Below are 25399 nucleotides of genomic sequence, written 5' to 3' on the forward strand. Positions count from 1 at the left end.
AAAAATCATTTCTTTTTATTTCTGTTGTTTCACAAGTTAAGTCTGACACACTTCAGAAATACAATAAGTATTATCTGCTCTATCAATACATTATTTCAGTCATTGAAAGTGCCAATTTTTTTTAAGCTTTATTTCCTACCTATTGAAGAAGACTTGTTTTAAGTGTATTAGATTCTCTTATAATGGAATTCTGCGCTTTATTCTTACATCAGTGACAAGACAGGCTTATTATATAACTCAGTGTTTACCCTACATACTATTTTAAAAAACTTTTGGCTGAAGACTATAAATACAGAAAAATCCATACTTTTGACTTTCACAATAAAGGTTACACTCAAAACACTTCAATTCACTACTTTAAGAACATAAATACACAACCCTCAAATGCAAAGAGTAAACTTAAAAGGTAAAGCTTGCACCTGAACTAAAGTCTATGAGATAACTGTTTAAGAGCTTCCTTACATTAATGCAGAAAATAGAGAACAACAAGAGCAAGAACTCCCCTTCTGAGAAAGGGACTGAATAAAACAACACAACTAATAAAACAGCTGCCCACACTACAGAACCTAAGCAAGGAAAACAGAACCCACAACAAAAAAGCAAAACTAAAATCACATGGACAAAGCCTAATAACAGAAACAACATACAAATATAACTAAGCAATTCTCATACTTAGAATAAAACAATTCTAATCTCAAACCTAATACCTACTCTAGCTGAAATCTAATGTTACATTGCAATTAAAATACAAAGCACAAAACACCCACCCAACTCTCCCTCAGGCCCTACCCTACAAGGAACACAAAAACAACAGCTTTGGGCCGTATTTATATAGGTCTCTGGTGGAGGTGGGTGTAGGTGAGGCCCCAGGTGGGGCTACTAAGGGCCTTCACCCCACTAATTAACTCACCCAGCCTTCTAGGAGCATTCAGCTATATAAGGGTCTGTAGCTTGGTTTGGGACCTTAAAATGGCTTATGAAGGTTATTAGTTGTTTATTCCTTCTCTCTTTGAAGGAAACTGTAGTGACTTGCTATTTGCTTTAAGGTATGGTGTGTAAGTTGTGCTTGTATTTTTTTAGAGCAGTTTATAGGTCACCTGTTTGGCATTGAGCTCTTTACTTCTTAGTTGTTTGTTTTGTTTTTTTTAAGTGTTAATGTTCTCAGTTCCTAAAATTCCTCAGTGTTTTTTGAGTGACTGTGAGAGTTTTTTATAAACCTGATTTATTTTTTCAAAATTAAGAAATGCTGACTTGTTTGTTTAGGAAAGGAGTGGTTTCACTTAGCTTGATGGTGAACAGGTCTTGTAATGCATATTATGGGCCCCTAGTGGATGCTGGAAGCATCAGATCTATGTAAGAGTGCTGAGGAATGTGGGATGCAGAGAACTGCTTTAGTGTCTTTTGTGCTGTCCATCCCTATTAACCAACCAACATAGAACTGAAGTGTGTGCTGAAAGTGTTGTTCAGAGGTGGAGTTCCTATAGCAGGGTTACACGAGTAGGTGACTTTGTAGCAATCGGAGGAAACGTGAGTGTATAGGGGAGTTTTTGTTAGAAACAGAAACTGACGGTGGAGTCAAATAGAACTACCCTTAGTTCTTAACTGGAAGATTGTGTTTACTTATCATGTTCTGGGCACTGTAAGGCAGCATAAGCGAGAGTATTTTTGCTTACTTCCTCTTTTAGTCCTTACTTTTTCGTAGGATAGTGCTGTATTTCAGTTAGCTGAGCTGTGCACATCGTTTGTGCTGTCTGTATCCATTTTGGGTGTGTTCCTTTAGCAATGTTTTCACAGTATTTTTTTCTGAATAAGCGGTAGATCTTTTGATGAGTTTTCTGAAGGCTTTGTGTGCTCAGCACCATGCTGCACAGTCCTGCGTGCTCCTTCTTTGTAAGAGCAATTGTGTGGCTATAGGAAGTTATATGTGCTGTTAAGTGATGCTCTGTGAAGAGGAAGTGGAGGTGCTGGTAGGTGCTGACCGTGGTTTGCCTTAGGGAACTGCAGGATGGGAGTGGCTGCTCACTGGAGAAGAGGTGCTGGTTCTGAACTCTCTCTTATGCAGTTTGCTGCGTGGGCGATGCTGGGATCATATCGCAGCACTATTACTGCATGTAAACACAGATATGCGATCTGTGCTTCACTGTAAGTTTATGGATGTCTGTTCCTTGTATCAGAACTGGAGCCAATGCATATGTTAAGAACGCAGAGCTCATCTGCTGTGAAGACCCTGTAACTGGTTGAGTTCCAACAGGAAAAAGAACTGAATTTGGAGTTTAAACGTCAACGATTGCAGGCGTTTTTGAAAACCCCGCATTCAGCACGTCCAACGTCAGCACTCGGCCGTGCCCCATTGGGGCCGCACCCCGCAGGGGCCCTGCTGTGCGGCGGGGCTGCCCCGGCCGGGCTGCACCAGCTCGTCGTTGCCGACCGGCGCCCGCAGCCCCCGCCCGGTCACACGGAGCCGTGCTGCCCGTGAAGCGGCACCCGACCCGCAGCCGTCGGGCCCGAGGAGGGGGCGTGGAGACAGCCGCGCCCCGACCGTTGCCAGCGCGGCGCCCGCGGAGCGGGGGAGCGGCTCCCGGCGGGCGGGGCCGGCGGGGAGGTGCCGGCTGCCATGTAAGAGCTGCGGGGCGGGACCGGGGGCCGAACAGCGCCCCGAGCCGGGAGCGGCGCCGAGCTGCGCTCCGTCCTCTCGGTGCCGCCGTCGCTCCGGGTATGGGTGCGGAGCGGGGTGGCGGAGCCGGGCTGCCGTGCGGCTCTGAGCGTACGTGGGGGCGGCCCCCGGGGGGCTCCCGGTCCATGGCCTTCATGATGATAAAGAAGAAGAAGTTCAAGTTCCGCGTAGAGTTGGAGCTGGACGAGCTCTCCTCCGTGCCGTTCGTTAACGGCATCCTCTTCTGCAAGGTGCGGCTGCTGGACGGCGGCAGCTTCAGCGGGGAGTCCTCCCGGTAGGTGCCGTCCCGGGGCGGCCCCACAGCCCTTCCTCTGGCTTTCGGAGCCCCGCAGGGGGCGCGGGAGGCGGGTTCCGGGCGGTGCGGTGCCAGCCGGGGGTGCGGGTTAGTTGGCCTCACCGCGATGGCTGACCCCGATCTTATCCGCGCTGTGAGTGGCAGTGGCTGGGGGATGAGGTACGGCATTTGTAGACTCGTCGTCGACTCTCTGATTGAAGTCGTAATGCTTCAAAACAAACGCTCTTAAACAAAGGCTCTTAAACTCCGGGAGAAAGGTTTAATGAGTCCTCGAGCAGCTGAGCCCACTTGTGCTGGAGTCTCGATGTCTTGAGCTGATGGAGTGGGTGAAAGGAGAAGGAACTCCTGCCGCTGGCTCTGAAGTCGGAGTAGCTGGGTGCAGGCTTTCTGCCTGTCGTTGGATGGATATATAGATACTTGCAAGGGGAATTCACATGAGCAGGTTCGAGGAAAAGTGCTGTCTTCTTTCCTGTATGTGTTCGAATCACTTGCTTTACCGGCTCGTCCTGCTTAACGCTGCAGTGAAACTGAGGCAGTACTCAGTTATCCTTTTTTCTTTTGCGCTGTGTCCCAGAAGTAGAGCTGTCACCTGCCCGGGTGCTGCCCTGATGAGACGGCCATGCTTCGGACTGCGGGCAAAGCAAGGTGTGCTGTGAGCCACAGGTTCCTCCAGGTCTCCCATGGGGACAAGAGGTGGCCCTCCCACTATGGTTATTCCTTGTGTATGGCTAATTGTATTGCTCTCATGTTATTACAAAGAAGATTAACTGGAAAATGTCTCTTGGACTTCTGGGAGGAGACAGAAATTAAGAAATCTATGACTACTTGGTTATTCCCTTATTAAAATGTATACTGCTGTCATAGAGTTTACAGAAGTATGTGCTTTTAATTCTGTAAGTGAAACTGATCTAAGAGAATAAAGAACACTGGAGAAGTTTGGCCTAGAAGCTTGTTCTTGAACCATTCTAATATACTAATGTGTGCAATCAGATGTTGTTTTCTTTGGTATGGTTGATGGGTTTTAATGGTTCATTAGTATTCTGTTCTCATTTTGTCTGCTTTTTTTCTTCTCGGTATTCTTCTTGCAAGCAACTTCATTGCAAGTAATAGATGGATAACCATCTTAAGGCCCTGATGTACTTTTGCTGTTCTAATGCAGTCCTTATGGCCTTGAAGTCACTTTCATGGGCTGATCTGCTTCCTGGGTAGTTCATTTGAAAGTGGCTATTTTCAGGTGGGCCAGTGTGAGTGATGTGAAGGAGATGAGGCAGAACGCACCTTCAGGAGGTGTCAGTGGAAGCACGATGAAGCTGGGAGCTGTGCTGGAATAGTGTACTGCATTTTCAAGCTTTGCGATTCTTCTATCTTCTTTTTTTCCCGGGGTACAGTTTAAAAATAAGAACAGCAGTGAGATGTCAGCGCATTAAAATCCCAGAGAGTGTTTGTGCTGCCCTGAGGAAGGTATAGAATTCCTCTGCAGTGATCCCTCAGTGCCAATTTAGGGAGTGCCTTTGCTCTCGGCTTAAGAATAAACTAATGGGTTTTCATAGTGGTGATTCAGCAAAGGTCTGAACAAATAAGGAAGAAATTAAATTAACAAGTGTGACAGCGTTTCAAGATCTGTCAGTTAGACTTTTCTTCTTAAAATAGCAATCATCTTCTTTTTGCAGGTGTTTCAGTGTGAGGTGGTGGTTGTTTTCTGGAAGTAGGTACCTTTGAAGTGCTAGGAAAAGCTTGAAGAACTTGATTGTGTTTCAGAACACAGTATACAGACTTATCAAAAGCTTTGTATTATACATGGAAATACTGACCATATCTCTTTTACTCTTGTCATTAAGGTCTAGTATTTTTTCAGGGAGAAGATGCTGGGAATCCAGTTGATACCAATACAAATCAATGGCCAACTGCCCTGACTTAAAAACGAACAAAAAACCTACTACCAAATATAACTGTAAGAGCAGCAATATCAACAGGCTATAAAGTAGGGTAACAGTAGTAGAAATGCTGTAAGAAGTCTAGCAGCAGTGCAGTCAAGGCCTGTATGTAGTGAGTTGTCATGTGAGAAGATTCAGGCAGACTGACTGAGCTCTGGATGTTGCTGTATGAATGATTAAAGCTCTGATCCTGTGAGCAGTATCAATTCACTGCATGCTCAAGTGTGACACAAAGAAGACAGACAAGTTTGAGCTACTGAAAAATATTTTCTACATCTTAAATATTTACTGTCATGTAAGAACTGTTACAAAGACATAGTTTGTATTAATGAGATTCTGTTTGTAGTACTGAGGCTCTTCTGGTTGGTACAGATGTGTGCTTGAAGTGTGTTTAAAGTTTATGACCAGACAAAGACAGCCCAGGATACAAACCAATTTCCAAAATAAATAGCAAAACATCTTAATTGTTCACAGATGTGATTTGTACATAAATTTTTAATACTCCAGTTTGTTAACATTGACTTGAGAGCGTCCTGTGGTTATCTGTGAATATTCAGTGTAGGTGAAGAAAAACTGTATTACAGTATCAAATGCTTAACTGTCTGATAAAAATGTTCCATGTTTTCCAGTAATCCATTAGTTTAAAGTATTTTCATTTTTAAAGAACAATATTGAACAGGCAAGTAGTGGCAGTGATTAAACTTGAGGGAGTTGATGTAGGAGACCAGGATCCAAGGATTCTGAGGAAGAATGGGTTACAAGCTTTCGCTTGACAGCATGGGAAGCCTTAATTGCCTTGACAATTTATTTTAGGTTTTGTTTGATTTTAAGCTGCCAGTCAGCCATACAGTACAAATTCTTTCTCTGAACTTTCTGATGTGAGTTCTGGATCTTTACAGTATTGTGAGATTTTTTTTACAATGAAGGATGGATTCTCAGCAAATATACAGGGTATATGCCAAGCAATGCTAACAGATCCCATTTTTACTAAGAAAACTTTCTTAGATGTGGCTTCATATGCAGAAAGGTGTTTGTATGCATTGTTATTATTTCCTTGGCCAGAGGTAACAGGTATTTATCCCTGAAACTGGATTCTTATGCAGATTCCCAAGTACCACGTATTTGTACACTGTTCACAAAATAGTGTGTGCACGCTATGTACTGTGGAAGAACAGTAGTTTGTCCCAGGGCAGAGATTATACCTGAGTATTTTGATCAGGGGATGCTAGTATTCTGGAGTACAGGTTTCAATAAGTATTTTGTGTATTATCACTAGTACAATGCAGACGAATATATTGGAAGCATAGACTGACTGACCTCATTGTAAATTGACTGGAGAAATAATTGATAGGCCCCAAGGGTAGATAACTGCTTATTGTTCAAGTTGTTCAGCCAATAGCAAAAAGAGAAGACTGCATATGAAGGAACAAATTGAGTTTTCGAAGCTAAAGGATCTTATTTCGTAAGAGGGAGTTTTTTTACATTTTACTGTACAGGCTGAGGCTACAGTAGTTATAAACCTGGTAGTTAAATTTTCAGTTGGAATTTCCCTACTACACCACCCTTTGGTATATGAAAGGTGTGATGGATTTGTGTTTGTAGGCTTGTAGTTTTCAGTTTGGTCCAATTCCCCTCCTTCAGAGTTCTGATTCTTATTACTTTAGGCTGCTTATGGTTCATTTGTTCATCTATGATCCATCCAAAACAATTAGAACTAAGTTGATTATTATATCTGTGATAAAAATATTGATAGAGATAGGAGGGATGCTGAAAACGCTTTTCTGTAATCCATCTGTTTTTCTCCTGAAGATTCCAGAGTTCATATATGACAAGCTTTTGAGTTCTGAGAGGTAGTTGCATAGCTCCTGCATTACGTGTGTAATTATATTCTTATTTCAGAGATACTAGGTAGAAAAGCAATTTTCTTCCAAGGAATTTGATACCTTCCGGACAATAGGGATTTCTTGTTTCTACTGATGCTTGGCTGCCTCTTTGCCAGTCAACTGAAACTACATTTGCTTTGTGTGGCTGTGGCAAGCACATTTTCTGCCCCACTAGGTTCTTTAAATTGCTTTCTAATCATTGTTGCTCTTCCTGCCGCTATTGCTATTGAAATACTGCTTTTGAAAGAGAGAATTTCTCCTGATGGTAACACAGTTCAAACAGATTCCTAAACAAACATATTTGTTAAGAGGACTTACCTGTCACATGGTGCTGCTGTCTCTCTCATGTTCATCTTCCCATACTATGTGTGAGTTCCATGTGCAGTCTTCAGACTTAGTAATGGGTTGTGCTATTCTTAATAGTTTTTCAACCGCAACCTGTTTTGCCGATAGGGAAACTGGAATAAAATACATTTTCAAAAGCTATGAGTAAAGTTAGTGGTAGGGAGAAATCATCTTTAGGCCTCAGTAGCAGGTAAGAGAATGTTTGTCTAAATGATGTTTTGCATTAAAAGAAAGAGGTTAAAATACAGGTGGGAACGGCTTGTTGTGAGACTATATTAAAAAATAGCCTGAAGCAGCTCTATTTCCATATTATGATCAGTTTGTATGTATTTTATCAGGAATACCTGACATGAGTATGACTAGTTAGAGTTAACCTAGTTACGAGTAAAAAATTTAAGACAGGAATCATTTCCTATTTCATATTACATATACTAACTGCTGTGTAGTGCCTGTAAACTAGGGGCGCTCTTCCTGCAGAGCTGCTTGCTGGTTTTCATAGTGCTGAGATTTGTGAAAAACTGAAGAAGACGTGGAAGCTCTGCTTGTAAATGACTGGTTTTGTTTGTATTATTGCACTGCTTAGGAAAAAATGTTTTCATTGGAGAGAATGCATCTTATATGACTCAGGCACAGATGAAGCCATGTTAAAGTCAACTGTCTTTGAAAACAAGAAATAGATGAGATTCTGTATAAGCTTATTATTACAGTGTATTCTACAGACCTGCTGCTTTCTTCTGTAACTCAAAGAGAAGACTTCATCCAGTATTGTTTATTTAGTAACTTACAATTAAGTATAGGTTTTTTCTTTTTTTTTTGAGACATTATATTCAGCAACAAATGAGCAAAAACGTTCTGTGCTCTTTAAAGACCATGAGGTTTGAACTGCTGCATATAAATAAGATATAAGTGATATTTAAGGGAAGACTCAAAGGTGGGAGAAGGGGTGAACTGAAGTTATTTGAGGTGGAACCAGGGTGAGGAAAATAGTGGTAAAATAGGTAATGGGACAGAATGGGCCATCTTACATGATTATCTGGTTGTGCCATGTTCTTATCAGTGCAGTCTATTTTATCTTCACAATCAACTTGTTTCTAATTCATTTTCTTGGGTGTTAGCTTCTGTTGGGTGTGTGCGTGTATGGTGGGAGGCTGGGACCCTCAGTGATAGCAACTGGAGTCAGAGTGTTCAGACAGAAAAGGGAACAGAATCATGGACTGGTTTAAGTTGGAAGGGACCTCAAATATCACCTAGTTCCAACCTCCTGCCATGAGCAGGGTTGTCAGCCATCAGATCAGGCTGCCCAGAGCCTCATCTGATCTGGCTTTGAACACCTCCAAGGATGTGGTATCCAGTGTGTCAGAGTAGCCTGTAAATGAGGCTGATGGTGCAATCTATATCTCTGTCTGACCTGTGTGGCTGGCTGTGTATCTATGTGGTATGCTGGTGTGATTACCTGGAACATATCTTCAGCATCATTACTGGTTGGACCAGAGGCACGGAGATCCAGCATAATGTATTTTCCCCTGGAAGAAGCAAGCAAAACTTGGATAATGCTGGAGAAGCTACTCCCACTCTGAATAAACAAGTTTCTAGTTAAATAGACACAGTATTTTTGCCTTTAAGGAGTTGTGGCTTGATTTCTAAGCCTCTGTTTATCTCCTCCATTTAGGAAAAAGTGATTTTTCACAGGATGCTTAATGTCTTCACAAGCAATTTGTTTTTGCAGTAGTGGCCATTAGATGTAACAAGCCATTATTAACATGCTGTTTCCATGTGGGAATAAATTAGGACCATTACCCGATTGGATTGGGGTTTTTTGCTTCTTGTATGTTTTTTGTATTGATTGTTTTTCTTCCCTTGTCTGTGGATCAGAAGAGAAAAGCAATTATTCCATTGTTCTAAAACGCAGTGGTGTAGGGCACATAAAATACTTAGAGGAAGGGACTTGTAGACAGCTAGCCTCATTAAAGTTTAGTCAGTGTGAAATTGTACTATAAAGAAAACCCACAATTTGTTCAAGTGACAGTTAAGCATGTGTGGTCTATCTTAAAATATCTGCCTATTCTGCATTATTCTTGGCTATATCTTACTAATAGTGTTTGCTCTTGCATTGTATGGAAGTGCTACAGCCTGTACATATTTAACTGTATCTTAGTAACCAAGATGCATTTTGATTCATAAAACAACTGTTTCTGCTTTGCACGTGGTAAAGTGACTATGAGGCTCATAGGAAGCTGACTCATAACGGAAAGCTTTCTCCAGTGAGCCCCATAACATAGGCACAGCTGCCAAGAAGTTATCTGAGTTCATCTCCATAGTAACCAATCAATGTAACTTGATTTTTCTGGAGGTCCTGTGCGATAACGAAGAATCTCAGAAGCTTAAATAGTAAAATTGTTAATATTTTGCTTGTTTCCTTTCAGTGTAAGGGGAATAAACTGCCGATGTTTTTTCTTAAACAAAAATTACCTTCCTTAAAATGTTATGTAATTTTTTCCTATGCCATGAAATTGAAGGAAGAACAGTTCAGTTATTGGGTTTTTTTTTCCCCTCTTTTTGTAGATTGTATATGAGTTTTTCAATTATCTTGCTCTTTTAAACTATGTGCCTGTGAAAGAAACCGATTACACTTTGGGGGGGGGGTGTTGTTCTTGATTTTGTTTAATTTTTGAGGATTTTAGCATCAATATCTATAGTTGAGGTGTTTTGACAGTAACTTTTACTTTCTTGTTTGTAAGTAAAATTGAAAGTGTAATTATCATGTTTGATAATAGTAACACTGTTTGCCTGAAGAAACCCTGATTTTTGATGTGACTAGATGGAGAAATGCTTCAGATGTTGCCTGTATCCCAAACTATTCTGCTTTAGTGCTATTTTTCTTAATTGAGCAATGAAATGTATATACAAGTATTGTTAGTACATTGAAATAAGTTTAAGATCCTTTTAAGTTTTTAAGGACACAGTTAAATTTACTAAGCAGTTACTACTTATTTGTCTTGCAGTACGTGCAACATGCAGATACCAGATAGCAACTGGCAGCAAGATGCTACAATAACTATTAGAGCCTTCTCTGTGTAACAGAACTTAACAGTTACCAAGTGTCCCTTGAACCATTTCATTTCACTTGGCCCCTTGGCTTAAGCCTGTTTCCAGTGCAAAACCTAGATTTGTATTTTGCCTTTTCTGATTTTCTTGATTCTGTTTTGGATCTGTCATACTGGCAGGTTTGTGGTGTTTTTATTCTTTGTAATTTAAAGTGCGGTGAGGTTTACAATAGAAGACATAATGGATGTAAGGTAGGTTGTGGTGTACAGAGCCTTTTCCTCTTAGGTCACATGCTTGAATGTGACTCAGTGTTGTATCATCAGAATCCGTTAGTTTGTTGCAGTAACTAAACTGACTCATTTCAGACAAGCTAGTTGATTCCATCCTTAGTAAGTCATTGTGTGCATATGCACTGTAGTTGGCAGTCTGACCAGCACAGCAAGCTTGAACCTTGTGATTCATCCTTTCTCCATAGGTGATAAACACTGACTCCAACTTAGGTAGAATCACAGAGTTGTACCTGTGCTAAAGTTGTCAGGCTTGATCTTCCAATAATAAGGTGTTGTAGGAAGTTCATACAAAATAGCAGTATATGGATTAGGAAAATGGAAGAGATGGAAAAGGGGCAAATACTGCTTTAATACATGAAGATTTGAGTGACTGGAGTGCTAGAAGGTACAATAGATGCTCCACAGTTCCAAGTTGCGAGTTTAGAAATGTGTGACTAGATGAGAGATCATGAGTCTTTATAACAGTCTTTATCTCCTCTTACTGACAAACAACCCAACCATATCTTTCCTATATGCAGGGAGGTGGTGCAGGCGAACTGTGTCCGCTGGAAGAAAAAATTCATATTTATGTGTAAGATCAGTGCCAATGCCACAACAGGGGTTCTGGATACTTGTATCTGCAGAGTGTCAGTGAGGAAGGTAAGTAGTGTTTCTTTTTCTTCCTCTATTCTTTCTTTACTTGTTCTGGTTGTGTTTTTAAGAAGCTGATAAATGTAGTAAATTCTAGCTGCAAGTATGTTAGCTATTTTTCTAATTAAGACTTGCAGAATAATTTTATTTATTGCTTTATCTTGACTAAGTTATGGGAGTAACATATTTCATATTGAAAAGGTCAGTCATTCCAGCAGGGCAGCAGGGTAATTGCACGTAAGCCTCTATAAAGGTAGCTCTTGATGGATCCTTCTAGCAAGCGCCAGTAAACATAGAAGCCTTGAACTTTGTTAAATGTGAGAATTTAGAGTGAAGCACTTGTGAAGCTAGACTTCACAGAAGGCAAACGCTGCTCTGTTGTCAGGCACTCCCTTCACAGCATCAAGGTATTGGCAGGTACTGAAGACATAATTGTTAAGTGAGCACAGTGTAGTCTAGCAAATGTGTGGTGAGATATTTTGAGACTCAGCCTATTTGCTTTTCTAAAGTCAGTATTTTTAGTGGTTGGCTTGCATAATTATTAGTGTCTTGTTTCTTTCTTTCTTTTTTTTTTTTTTTTTTTGTAGGAGTTAAAAGGAGGAAAGGCATATGCAAAGGTAAATTCAGATATTTATTTTAGCCTATGGGTTGTAATTTATTTCTTGTCAGTTTATGCCATTTACAGTTGAATAGTACTGTAATACCTGTAATTTCCCCAGGTGTACTACAGTGACAGTTGTCTGAACTAGATCAATCTTTCAATTGATTATTTTGAAAGGGTTGATGAAAATAAACCCTTTTGCAAACGTTTCTTTCAAAAGAATACATCAAATTCTTTTTGCTATTTTGATACTTTAATAGTTAAATGAAGACAGATCTATGTGGAATTTGATGCTCAGTTTGTCTATGTTTCATCTTGTGCCTCTCCCTTTAATACACATCATCTTTATTGCAAGAAACAATAGCTGAAACTACTGTGCATGTATTAAGTGCCTTCATTTAGTAATATGTGTACTATTAACTTTCATTTTTCTCTTTAACAGCTGGGCTTTGCAGATCTAAATCTAGCAGAGTTTGCTGGATCAGGAAATACCACTCGTCGCTGTTTATTAGAAGGTTATGATACAAAAAATACAAGACAAGATAACTCCATTCTCAAAGTAATTTTTCGCTTTTTCTGCAATTAAACTAATACAGCATAAAAGTTGTGTTATGTTTAAACTTTAAAGTTTTAAGATTTTAAGTACACCTGCTAAACTAATTTTCCCCCTAGGAAGAGGTTTAAGTGAAAACATAACTCTCCTTTAGAGAATATCATTAAAATCCATATGGCCAACAATAGAATTGATCCTACTATTGGATATAGAGTGAGATAGATGTAAAACAAACCTTTCAATTGGTGTTCCTACTCTAACAGCAATGGAAAAATGGAATAGTGAGGCACAATGGAAAAAGTAAATCTGTGAGAGTGTAGGAATAACATCTCTAAGACTGGGCGATTTCCTCTGCAGGTCTCCAAGTGGATTTTAATTTCCTTATGTATATGCCAGCTTTAACACCTCCACAAATCCTGGAATGTAACCTTTTCTTTTGGGTAGTAGGAAATATAACAAATGTTAAGAATTGTTGGAACTCACCCTGCTTTTCTCTCCTGTTTATGGAGAATGAAAAATGGAGTAAGCTGCAAAAAACTCATTACAGGAAGTTGCAAGTAAATTTAAAAAATAACTTGTCTTGCCAAGAGTCTAGAATTGATTACTAGTATACCATTCATGTGTGCACTCTGTCTTAAATATACTCAGTGACTTTTAATGGATGGCTTTGACCCAGCTGACAAGTCATCTCATTGCATTACTGTTCTATGGTATTATTTACCTGCTGTGGTTTTGCTTTAGCTGCGATGTTTGCACAGATAGTTCTAGTGTGCTGGCAGTTTGCTAAACGCTGTTGGCAAGCAACATGCTTCAGCATTCACTGTTTTAAACAAAAATCTGTTTGCTCATGAATCTTCCAATTTCAAGGAAAAAATAAAGAGACATAAATTCTCTTTTAATGGTTTTAAGGTTTTTATCTGCCTGTCTTTGACTGACTTTTTTCAAGTGTTTTTCTGTTTTTTTTTTCAAATGCTGTTTTGTTGTGTTTATTCACAGTACATATGCAAACATGCTCTTTTTTTGCATAAGCATTCAGTTGCATGTGTGATGCTTTCTGCCCTAAGATTTGTGGCAAATACAACTTAGTGATATGATAAAATACTGCAGTTATTTCTTACCGTTTTCTTCTTCTTCGTGTGCAGGTGTTGATCAACATGCAGCTCATGTCTGGAGACCCGTGTTTTAAAATGTAAGTTTTCAATAATCCATGTTGGATAATGCTTTTGTCAAGATTATGTAACTCAGTTTGAAATTACACTTCTGTTTTATGTATGCGGTTACCTTCAGAATGATAAAACTTAAGTAAAAACAAAATTATGATAGTAGCTGAATAATGGTTAACATAGTAAAAAAAGTGGAAATATCACAGTTCTCCTTGCTGTTAAATACTTGGTACATTTTCAAGCAAAGACATTAACCTGTACACCTGCAATGATTATTAAAAAAAAAAAAGAAAAAAAGAAAATGAAGCTGTTCATACAGCAGCCCTGTATAAAAACAGATCTGACTAATACTTGTTTGAAGAATGCTCTGTTACAGGTTTTGCTTGCAAATCTAAGAAGGCTTAAAACTAAGTGTGTTAAGACTTGAAAACAAATCACTTCAAGATTTTTAGTTAGCAAAGATATTTCTAATTATATGTGACAAGAGAGCCGTTTTGTCTGTATTGGATTTTTAAGGAAGTTCTATTTGACTTGTCCAAGTTATTTGAGGGAAGGGCGGATAAAATCCATTTGTTCACAATAAATTAAATTCCTTAAGTCCTATTTAAACCCTATTTTTTAAAAATTTCTGTTCATTGCGTTGATTACTTCATTACTATACTAAAACTAGCAGGGGATAGAATTAAAACAAGAAGATGTATTTCTTCCAACAATGTGCAGTCAAGCTGTGGTACTCCTTCTTTGTACATGTTGTGAACAATAAAACTAAGCTCCTGAAAGATGTAAGAAAAAATCCTGAATGAAATACTTTTGTGAGCTCTTAGGTAGATATTACATGAAGCTTACAATATTTGTAAGCTACAGCTGAGCTGCTGGAGTAATATTCAGGAGGTAATATTATTGTGTGCCCCTATTATTTCAGCACCTTCTATTTGCTGTTGACAGAAACAGAATGCAAAGCTATATAACCCTATGTTCTGAGACAACATGTTTGGACTTTCCTGAGCTCTATAAAACCAAAATCTTGTCTAGTTAATATGATAGAACATGACAAGGAAAAGAAACAGCTTAACAAAGGAAAAAAAAAAAAACAAACCAAAAAACCCCACTTAGAAGCATTTGCTTGCTTCACAGTTGCAGTGTCAGTTTTTCTGTACAGGTTCTCAGATTTCATTTACACTTTGAAAACGTGGATCACAAATATCTCCCAAAGCTGAAGCAGTGCTTATTTAACAATTCTGCACTAAAATAGTTTTCCATCAATAGGAGTTATTGCTTGTTCAAATTACTGTTATCAACTGAATTCAGACTCGTGTTTTATCAAATGAATGTAGGCAATCTGTGTTCTTCTCTATAATCCATTAATGGGATAATACCATACAGGTTTATTTTGGAGCAATGAAAACACACTTAAAGCTTCCCTTTTTTTTTAAAAAAAAAAAAAAAAAAAAGAGAGAGAGAGAGAGAGAATACAAAACAGTATCTTTGTTTAAAGAATTCAGATGTAGCTGTAGCTCAAGGAAAAGCAGCACTGAACTCTGAACTTGGTCTAAGGAGCAAGTGTGTTGAAACCAGTAGGTTTTAGCTGTTTTGAGGTAGATTCTTGTATACTTAAGACAGACAAGACTTGCTTTCTGTACAAATACAGACTCAGCGTTACTGCCATGGAATTATCCTTACCATTGTTTCCAAGGGAATCTAGAGCTTGTACCAGATTAGCTCAGGTGATTCACTGTAGGAACTCTTCTGTCCAGATGTACCACTTAAAAGTCCTGTCACTTTTCTTTGTCCGACCTTAGAAAAAGCAGAGTAGAACAGTGTGAGATCTCATCCTGTGCTTGCCAAACAGTAAGATGGTACTATCTAAATCTCTTCCGTCAAGCAAACCTTTCCATTTCCCTAGGTTTCTTCATTTCTTTGAGTCAGACCTATTAAAAATATCACACTGGTGACATATAAACAATTTCTTGGCCAATTAACTGTTACTGTCTATACCAATAAAACATCTTCCTGTTTGAGAAGATGACTAGCTGAACTCAATAACTAAATACTTTTCTGTCTTCTTAATTAAAAACTCTATAGCTGAAATTATTCAGATTTGGCGTTTTCTTCTAATCTGCAGCTATACCATTTCCCAGAATGTAAGCATGCACTGCAGTTTGCTATGTAAAACTACCCAACACAAACAGTACAAATAATTTATCTAATCCAGATGTTCTTTGTAGAACAAGTAAATAACCACTTAAAACAGTTGCGCAATCTGAAATCAACAACATATTTTAAGAAGTCAAGATGGCTTCACAACTGATCTGGGGCGATATCCCTGAAAGCATTCAGTTCTTGCTTCAAAAGGTATGAAGGTTGCTCTGAACGTAATGCCTCCTATTTATTTATATGACTATGGCAACGTGTTAAGGAAACACACAAATGTTGTTATAAGAAATACACCACTGTTACACATGCATTTTATGAGCAGTGAACAAGACACTGCATGTTGTGCTCACAGAAGTCTACATGGCTATCTAGAACATGGCTTATTGGCTTGTTTTTCAGGTTGCTGTTAGCACTGCAGAAGTGCACCATCTACTCATGTCAGTGTGCTCACATCCACAATTTGGTCTCTGTAAAGTCTCAACAAGTGTCAGTGGATGTCATTTTTTTTCTGCATAGGGGAATTCAGTGATGCACCTTTGCTTCATACATGCTTCTATATCGCGTGTCATTCTGTCAAGGCTGCCCATCTGTCACACAGCAACAAAATGTAATGGAATATTGGTGTGAAGGTTCACCCTCTGCTGCCATACCACCACCATCTCTCTCCGACATTGTGGGCCAACATAACAGAAGTCATTACTTTCAGATCAGCCCTTGTATGTTGGGCATTTGTGTCCTGAAGTGCTTTTTCTGCTGTTCTGTCTTAATTTCTAACTTAACGTGACAGTGGATGTTACTGTATGTGAAGACAGTGGCTGATTTATTAAATATCAAACATAAAAATGTTAACAAATATCCATTTGTATGCAGAGCAGGAGTCTGTTCCCAAGGTCAAGATAACAAAGCATTGCAAAACATGCAGATGATATCTTGAAATGTACTTCAGTTATGTTTGCTTGCAAGAGCAGATTACTTTAACTATCATTTTCTAACACTAAGAGGTTTATTCTTTTTAATAACGTATCTCATTAGGTTACAGTATTCATTGAAATTAGCACTTAAGCTCTATAAAAAACTTTTTTAGTACTACCCCCAATTTAAATTATGTGGTGTGTGATGGTTTGTTTAATTTGCAAGACATAAAGTTAGAGAGAAATGCAGGAGGATAGAAACAGAAGTCCCTCTGGTAGGAGTGTGAGAGCAGTCACCCTGGAATCTCTTTGTGTGCTGCAACAGAAATGAAACAAAGCCAAAAAATATACTGCAGTGCATAAGTCAAGTAGGCAAACTGTAGTTATGTGATAGGGTTTGTTTTTCTTTTTAATTTACTATCTTACCATATATTCCATAAAGTATGGAGTAGCATGCAATTCTTAGCACACCTTTGATTTTTATGCTGTAACAACAAACAAAGCCTTCAAAATAAATGCATTGCTCAATGAGTCAAGAAAAAAGAAAAGCCTTTCCAAGGATCCCCAGAAGTCTGAAGGACTGAGCAGATGGATGCTGTAGGAATGTCCTGAAGCACAGTAGCTAAGGCATTTTTTTTCCCCTTTCTTTTTGTTTTGAACAGTAGCTAGACAGCGTGTTCCCAGAAAAAGGTTACAGGATGGCTAGCATGAAGCACAGTATGAATTATGCCTACTTGAAAAAACATAGATATCTGTGCTGATCAGTTCAGAAGAATCACAGCAAAAGTACAGCAAATTCTAACTGCTGTTTTCTTACAGGCCTCCTTCCACAGCAACGTCTATAGCAATTGCGGGAGAATCAGAATCTCTGCATGAAGACAGAAAAGGCAGAGAAGACTTAAAAGCAGTACAACTGGGTATAGCAGGTATAAAATTATGTTCTTAGTTTCTATAAGTATTTTATAACTGGCTTCGGAGCTTCAAGAACATGCCTATGAACTACTTCTGATCTTAAAGGGATTGACAGGTGGCTTTTTATTTATGTACCAGTTTGCTTAATGGAAAGATGGAAAGGAAATGGGCTTGATGGGTTGCCTTTCTAACATTTAAAATCTTTCATTTTCAATGAGGCACGTACCTTGATTTGCCTTGGATTCGTATTTCAACAGAATATTTGATTTGGCCCTTGGTCTTCAATTTCTGGTGGTTTTAGGGATATGCCTATCCCTAACTTTGAGTAGAGAATGTTCTAAGTATTTTGTAAAATACTGAAATAGTTCTTCTGAAACAATCTGTGTATGTAAAAAAATAAAATAAAATAAAAAAAAATACTCACTATGAAAATACTTTATTATGGATCGTTTGTTTTTGTTTGTTTCTAACAAGCTTTAGGCTTTTACAAATTGTCACCCTTAAAACTGTTTAATTTGTCTTAACCACAGCTGTTTTATATAATTTTTACCACACAGCACCTTGCACACAATTCTTTTATGAGAAGTAGGGTAATCACTTTAACATGGTGTAGATAAATCTAAAACTATTGTATGGTTAAGTGTTGAGTCCTGGCCTGAACCACTCATTGAGCACCAGGGGAAAGGACCTGGTCAGTCCTGGGAGCACAGGTGAAGGCAGTTCAGTTGCGTGACCTGAAGGGGTACAGCCTGGCTGCATCTCTCTTAGTCCTCATTTAAGGGCTGACTGCCAGTTTGGGAGGATCTCTTTTTGGAGGCTTCTCCTTGGTGAAGCTTTCCTTTGTAAACCTGGAATCCTTTGATAGCACCTTCCTATCATGCTTGTCTTTCTGTCATCTCATCTCTGTTGTAATGCCTTTTCCCATCATATTGATCTATTTGCTACACTATACTTAGACAGCTTATTAACTCAATGATACTCTCAATTTTTGGGAGAACTATGTTTTATATATATATATATATAATATTATATATAATGTATATATTTTTAAGGGAATGTGTTTTCTTTGACACGCACAGTATTTTTGAAGTACTTAGACCTTTGAAGGGATTCATAAAACAAACCCTGTCCAATCCCTGTTCTCTCTAGGAAACCTGATGTTTGAGTCTAGTCAACATAAGTAATAATAAAGCTTCATTAATGTTACCTGATGAACGCGTTTTGCAGATGCTTCATCAAAGAGCGCCTCTGTCCCTGATGAAATCGGTGCATGCGGACATTCCAGAACATCAAGCTATGCAAGTCAGCAGTCAAAACTGTCAGGTAGCTGTTAACAAATTCTATATGAATTGTTTGCAGATTGTTGCTTTTTATTAACTTCCATAATTGTACACTGTAGAAAATAAGTATAATTTTATGATTTATGATTTTATGATTCTTATATGTGTAATATATCATCTGTTCAGATGGGAAGTAAATTTTTGCTGAGCTTTGTCACTCCAACTAACGCATCTGATAGTCATATTGCATTTTGCATGTTTAAAAGCAAATAGTTTATCAGTGGAGACGACCTTGCTTCCAAAAGATTAAAGTGAAGCAATGTCCAAATAATTGTTAGGAAATTGGAGTTAATTAAAACAAAAAGAAAACAGCATGTGCTAGAACACAAAAACTGTAGTGAACTGCCTAATTGATGTATGAAAATGTTTGAAAGACTCTTACAATTTCTTTTCAAGGGGACAAAACACAAGTTCTGCTTTTAGGTTGTTAAAAGGTAACTGATGATTATGGTAGCTAACAACATACCTCACCTAGCTCCACTGTGTTTTCCCAGTAGGATACAGCACGTGTCACTCTAGATCAGCTAGTATGTCTGAACTCTGCCACAGGAGAAACACCTCAGTGGGTAGTACCTCAACAGGAACTGGAAGTATTCTAGAACCCTGTAAAGAGACTGAGCCAAAAGTAACTAGCACTGATACATCATCAGATGCATCATCAGAAAAACTGTGCAGGTATGCTCAATTTAAAAGCCTTATCTAGCAGAACCAAAACAGAACTTACTACATCACATGTAAGATCTCTAAATGTAATTGTTTTTGCAGGCATCCTGTAAAGCAAGACTCTGTGGAATCACAGCTCAAGAGGGTTGATGCTACCAGAGTTGATGCTGACGATGTAGTTGAAAAAATACTCCAGAGTCAAGACTTCAGTTTAGACTCAAGTGCAGAAGGTATGGAGATAAATAAGGAAGCTTAAGGAAAGTTTATATATTTTACAGGCCTGAAGACAACTCTTTTCATAGTCCCTGTTGTGTATATAGACCATTGGATCATTAGCTTGATCCTGCCGTCCAGTAATTGGGAAGACTCTTTCCAACACAACCAGACTTGTGTAATTCTAGTAACTTTCCCAGATAATTGCTTTTTCATCTTAAAAAGATAAAAGCAGGTACAAATTCATAGGGAAGTTAGTTCCTCCCAACCTATAACCTGTGAAATTATTTACTTGAAAAGTTTTCACCTGAAAGCATCAGTTAGAAAACTGGTAAATCTTAGATGACTTAGTTTTATAAAGGAAGCTAACATATGTTTATACTGTTGCTTTCTAGAAGAAGGTTTAAGGTTATTTGTGGGTCCTGGTGGAAGCACTTCTTTTGGAAGCCATCATCTACCTAACAGGTATGTTGCCTCGATGACTAATCCAGGGATCACACTAAACAGAAATGCATCCTATATGGCAGTCATTCTATATATATATTATTGGTATTTTCTTTCTCCTGTATTGCCCAAAGACATCATAAGAATTTGCTTGTCAGGTTTTAAACTAGAAGACAAAGGTTTCTTCTAAAATCAAATTGATGTGCCAAGTGAAAGCATAACTTCTGGAGGTCCTGAAGTCTTAGTTCCACAGTTTTCAAATATGAACAATGTTCAGTGGAGTCTTTTAAGTGTTCTATGCATTCACATTTACAGTGTTAAACATTAGTCTTCCTAGTACTGAAGTTTCCTTCAATTTTGCTCAGCTCCTTTTGTTTCCACAAGTTACACTATTCCCGTTTCTACAGCCTTTCTATCTTCAGGCTTTTTGTAGTCCTAGACTCTGTCCTTTGATATTCTGTTTGACATTTTTCATATAGTTGTCTTACAATGAGAGAGACTGTATTCTCTAAAACCTATTCAAAGATTCTGGTATATACCTTTATGTTAGTTAGTCTTCTCAGACTAGAATGCATTAACAACAAGTAACCAGGTGCTCTAACATAATGATTCTGCAGCTCAATGTAACTCTAAGATTTTTCTATAATCTCCTGAAAGTAGCATAGCATGCATACTTCAGTAATTTCATTAAGTACTTCCAGAGTGCACTGATAATGAGCTGAAAGTTATGAAACAAATGTATGTAACTCAAGCAAGAAATACCGATGGTTAGAAGACAGTTATTGGTTTATTTTCCAAGTGGGCACACTGATTTCTAAATAGGGGAACTTGAATGAATACACAGCGTGGTGCCTTAGTACACAGGAATGTCTTAATTCAGTTACCAGGCACTGCAGTTTGCTATGTAAAACTACCCATTGTGCTATCAAGTTGGTGAGATAGGGAGACAAAGGTATATAAATGTGAGTAAAGACACTTTTCTTTTATCTTAACAGACCTAGCACTTCGTTTTTAGAGTATTACCTATTTATGGGTGTGTGTGTGTGTGATATCTGCATATATATATGTGTGTGTGTGTGTGTGTGTGTGTGTGTGTTTGTCAGTGGGTGGAGGCAGTATCCAAAAGATAAAATTTAAGGAAGTATATAGAGGCCTAATGGTAACTTTTGGCAGGTCTCTAATATTATTTCTCTTTCTTTGTTTTCTACAGTATTATGCAAAGCTCTTTAATGTGTTAAGTTACTCTGTAGCATGGTAACAAGGGCATGTTTTCCACCTTTCAGATGTAGCTGTTTTGGTACAAGCTGCCTGGTTTCATTTGTTTTCATACAGTACGTTGCTATTTATCTGTTATACTGTTAATTCTATGTTCACTGAAATTGATCTAACTTCTTCCAAACGTTTTCAGAGTAGGATCTGGAGCATATGAACAGGTGGTGATTAAACGCTAGCCTAGAATGACTTGATCAGAAGAGGAAAACAGAACTCTAGCAGTAACGTTCTGATTCACATTTCTTCAACTGCAAGAGTTGTGAAAGCCAAGATGAACTTTGTATCAACTTGTTCTGGGAAAAGAAATGGAATGCCTCTTGGTCAGTGAGCTTTATTTTTTTATGATATCAAGGCAATGCCTAGATGTCTACATGTTGTGCAAGTACTTGGACTTTTTATAAGCTGTACCTGATGTTTAAGTGAATTACTTTTAAGCTGTTCCAAAAAATTTTAGAAGCGTGATTAAGTGGGTCCTATTTCAATGTTTTATGTAGCAGGTCACATGTCGTTATGTGCCCTGCAGCTTCCTTTGTAAACAAGCTTCAAGAAGTCACAAATGAGCCTATATAAATGAATTGAGACTCAGATTGATCCTACCTGCCATGAAAGCCTTAGAAAAGTTACCTCCTTCTATCAAGTCCAAGTTAGTATCACAGGAAGGTTATGGCTTCCTCAGAGCTCTGTTTTAAACAGCTGAATTTTTTTCTTAAGAATACTGAACATAACTTCATTTTAATATTGAAGAGTGGAGGTGAAATTCACATGTGTTAAAAAAGCCTCTGTAGATGTACATAAATCAGAAATAGGTTGTGCTAATTGTAATTGATATCTAGATGTTTATGTGTATCAAATACACTGTAAAAGTGAAAAAAAAAAAAAAAAAAAAAGTAGGATATATCAAAATACCAATGCATAGCAGTTGCTATCAAGAATGTTTCTTGTTTCCCTTAGGATTGTTAAGGATGGAGTTCAGAAGTCCCTTACACAGAAACTTGCTTCTGTGCACAAACCTAGAGATTCAGTGGGATGGTACCATTTACAAGCCTCATCAGTGGTTTACTACCACTTCCAACTTTTTATTGTAGCTTAACCATCCTCAGTGCTTTTCTAGTGTTTTGAAGGTGCCTTGAGGGGTAGGGAAAGTACAGAGATATCAAACTATTTACTAAATAATTTAGACTTTAAAACTAAGTAAACATCTAAACTATTACCAGTATAACTTTTCAAGATAAGCACTTTATTGTAGACATATTCTACGCCCTTAAAAATAATTACTGTGCAACACATTTGCCTTTTCATGTTGAACGCTTATGTTAAGGACAATGTACTGTACTTAAATCTGTGCTAATAGTGATTTACCTGCCAGATGAGAAAGATGAATGAAGAAAGAAAATGATTAAATTTTCACAAAGAACTACAGAAGGATCCATGTTTCTAATGATGTAGTTCCAATGGCATATTTGCAGTTTGGGCTCAGATCTGCTGTATTCTTACTGAAAACTGCAGGTAATTTATATTTCGCTACGACTGATTGTAATATTTATCTGTAAGACTTAAAGAATACAAATAGCGTGGCCATTTTTAGAAAGCCCTGAATGTTTTAAATTAATCTCAAACCGATGTTTGATATCTTTTCATTGAAGTATAAGTCGGCCTTATTTAATTGGTACAATTGGGGAAAATCAGACTTAGTTTTTCATACATACAGAGTTGTTATTAAACTCGTTTGTTTTGAATGTAGTTTCAGAGTTTGAAGCTTGAGTAGTAGCGTTACTGAACAAGATGAATGAGTTATTTCTCTATTATGGTACTTAAACACTGCTTTCCTACTGTAAACTATAATCTAAACATTTTAATGGGTTAAAAGAATGCAAATATATTTTAGCTGCTCTAAGTGTGATATAATCTAAAATTTCATTGGAGAAATGGATGAACAAACAATATGTAACTGCTAGTATACTGTCTCTCAGAACCTGACAGTTTCCTAATTTATGCAACAAACTGCCACAAGCTACTGCAAGCCAGAAGATGCTTGGAAATTGCATTGTGTTGCTTTCAGTGCTCCCAAATACTGCTACACTTTTTTTACAAGTCTAGTAGAACCAGTATAAGTTTGATCTTTAGTTTACTAGGAAAAGTGGGCACAGCTGGAAGGAATGTAAAAACACTGTACAGCTACATATGTCATTGTGAAGGGGAATTTCCATAGCCCAGATTGGTATTCTATGTTAAAATCCACAGCTAACTGTCATAGATAAACTATTTGTGTACTAGAAACCAGAAAAGCAGATTTTTATAAATAGGAGAAAGTTTTACATGGAAATTGAGCTTTAAATAAAGCTGTGTTCTGGCATTTTATTGTTCATCTTCAGCCTACAATTCTTTACCAACTAATTCTATACTTGTGCATATTTTAGATGGAACATAACCTCAATACTTAAATATTTTTTCTTTTTTGTAAACTATGCTGTAAGACTATTGGATGCACATGTTGTAAAGTGTTTGGGATATATTTACTAGCTTTATTTAATGCCAATGTCTCAGACGTATAATAAACTGATGTTGGAAAGAATATGCATGATTTAGACATGGGTCCAAAAAAATAAAATAAAATAGGAGACAATGTTATGAATTAAATTAAGGCTGTGCACCGCTGTTGCATGTAATATGCAAAGAAAAAAACACTATAGTGTGAGGAGAAACAATTTTCTTTCTAAAGGGGAAAAAAAAGAGACACAAAACACCAGAACCATGAATGCTATCAATAAACACACTGGTGTATCTTGTGGACCTTCTGATAATGGCTGAACAACAGAGGGAAATGTGAGCATGGGGGAAAAATGTTTTCCTCTAATTCTTGCTAATAAGTAACTTTCTGTGTTCCCCACACCCAACTGCTCCTTCTTGCCTGCTTTCCTCTTCCTACCTGTTGAACCAGTACAAGTGTCAGCAACGGATTGACTGAATTCCCTGTATGACCGCACAGCAGGACCTACCAGCAAGAAGGGGAAAACAATCAATCTTAATTTTTTAAAATTTAAAAACATTTCTGTTAAAAATGCATTGTGTTGCTTTCTTGTTATAAAAACATAAACTTACATTACTGTTTCAGCTTTAAGTGAATAGAAAGGTACAAGCACCTTAGCAAAGAAGGTTTTGCCCTAGTTCAGAGATGTATAACCAATTATAGGAGTATGGTGCTACTTTGCAGGTGTTTTTTTTTTTTTTCATAGTCTTCTCTTTTGACCTATTATTTAAGTATGTGCTAGTGTCAGTGCATTTGATTTAGACAGTGTCCAAGCAAATTGTTTGCTTACAGTACTGCGTGAGATGTGATGGTATACAGGAAGTAGATGCAAAGACTGCATGAGAACTTTTGTCATTTCAGAAACTCTTTCAGAAGCCTTTCAGAAGCTTGTGTTTCTTCTATTTAATTTAAATAGAAGAAAACAACATGAAGGCATCAGTAACCAGCCCTAATTACACATTATCCAACTTAATGATCCAAAACTCATTAATCAAAATCACATTAACAAGCACGACATAGAACCTTTTACCCTACAAGCCTGCCTGTGACAGGACTTGAACAGTTCAAAAATGTATTGGCTCTACTATGTATTAGAAAAAAGGCTGGGGAGGTGGGCAGTTAACTCCTTCAGGCTCAATGAATGAGGTATTTAGTTTTGTTTCTAAATAATTCTATACTTCTACAATTTATTTGTAGAACTTGCTCGCTTTACATCTAAAATGCTGATCAAGTCTAGTTTGTCGGGCTATTCTAACCAAAATCAATCCCTACTAATTTGTTCAATAGCTGTCAAGTTATTGCCTTTATCTTGAGTACTCTCTTATACTGCTTTTCACCCTTGGCTTTTATTATTACCTTTTTTTCCTGTGTGCTTTCTCCGCTTTCTCCTTTGTTTCTGATGCCAGAATACACTGAACCCTCCTTCTGGGTCTGATTCCACTTAAGCTCTTTCTCAATGCTGAATGTGGCTGTTTTACAGAACTTCTTAGGCTTCTTGTAACCTTTGTTCACTTTGACACCCAAGTAACGCAAAATTGCAGAAGTAACTC

The 25399-nt window shown here is 37.9% G+C and overlaps 1 protein-coding gene and 1 long non-coding RNA gene across 12 annotated transcripts; one reads left to right on the forward strand and one right to left on the reverse strand.

The window, feature by feature from the left end:
- Positions 1–2638: 2638 nt before the first annotated feature.
- Positions 2639–23894, forward strand: EEIG2 (EEIG family member 2). 11 transcript variants are annotated; one of them, XM_085511072.1, is made up of 12 exons: positions 2639–2948; positions 3544–3662; positions 10985–11105; positions 11684–11713; positions 12140–12256; positions 13393–13439; positions 17298–17404; positions 18618–18713; positions 19225–19405; positions 19496–19623; positions 20002–20071; positions 21459–23894. In XM_085511072.1, exons 2-12 carry the CDS (start codon positions 3589–3591, stop codon positions 21499–21501), a joined length of 1014 nt encoding a protein of 337 aa, XP_085367198.1. In that variant the 5' UTR covers positions 2639–2948; positions 3544–3588; the 3' UTR covers positions 21502–23894. The 11 variants fall into 11 exon arrangements, with proteins under 11 accessions (XP_085367198.1, XP_015724901.2, XP_015724902.2 ...); XM_015869415.3 differs by lacking the exon at positions 3544–3662; XM_015869416.3 differs by lacking the exon at positions 3544–3662 and having other exon boundaries at positions 19228–19405.
- On the reverse strand, positions 7110–15209 carry LOC116653747 (uncharacterized). Its single transcript, XR_004308136.2, has 3 exons — positions 15094–15209; positions 8585–8654; positions 7110–7244 (listed from the first exon to the last, which is right to left on the reverse strand). It is a non-coding gene; the product is annotated as an uncharacterized LOC116653747 (long non-coding RNA).
- Positions 23895–25399: the final 1505 nt, after the last annotated feature.

Source organism: Coturnix japonica, chromosome 11, assembly GCF_054131305.1.
Source record: "Coturnix japonica strain WE chromosome 11, WE-NBRP24, whole genome shotgun sequence".
NCBI lineage: Eukaryota > Metazoa > Chordata > Aves > Galliformes > Phasianidae > Coturnix > Coturnix japonica.

Excerpts from the sequence above, each read along its gene's own strand:
- EEIG2 (XM_015869415.3), top strand. The coding sequence starts at position 2,716 with ATGGGTGCGGAGCGGGGTGGCGGAGCCGGGCTGCCGTGCGGCTCTGAG. Across the intron at positions 2,949-10,984 it reads TTCAGCGGGGAGTCCTCCCG|GGAGGTGGTGCAGGCGAACT; the intron begins GTAGGTGCCGTC and ends TCCTATATGCAG. Across the intron at positions 12,257-13,392 it reads AAGATAACTCCATTCTCAAA|GTGTTGATCAACATGCAGCT; the intron begins GTAATTTTTCGC and ends CTTCGTGTGCAG.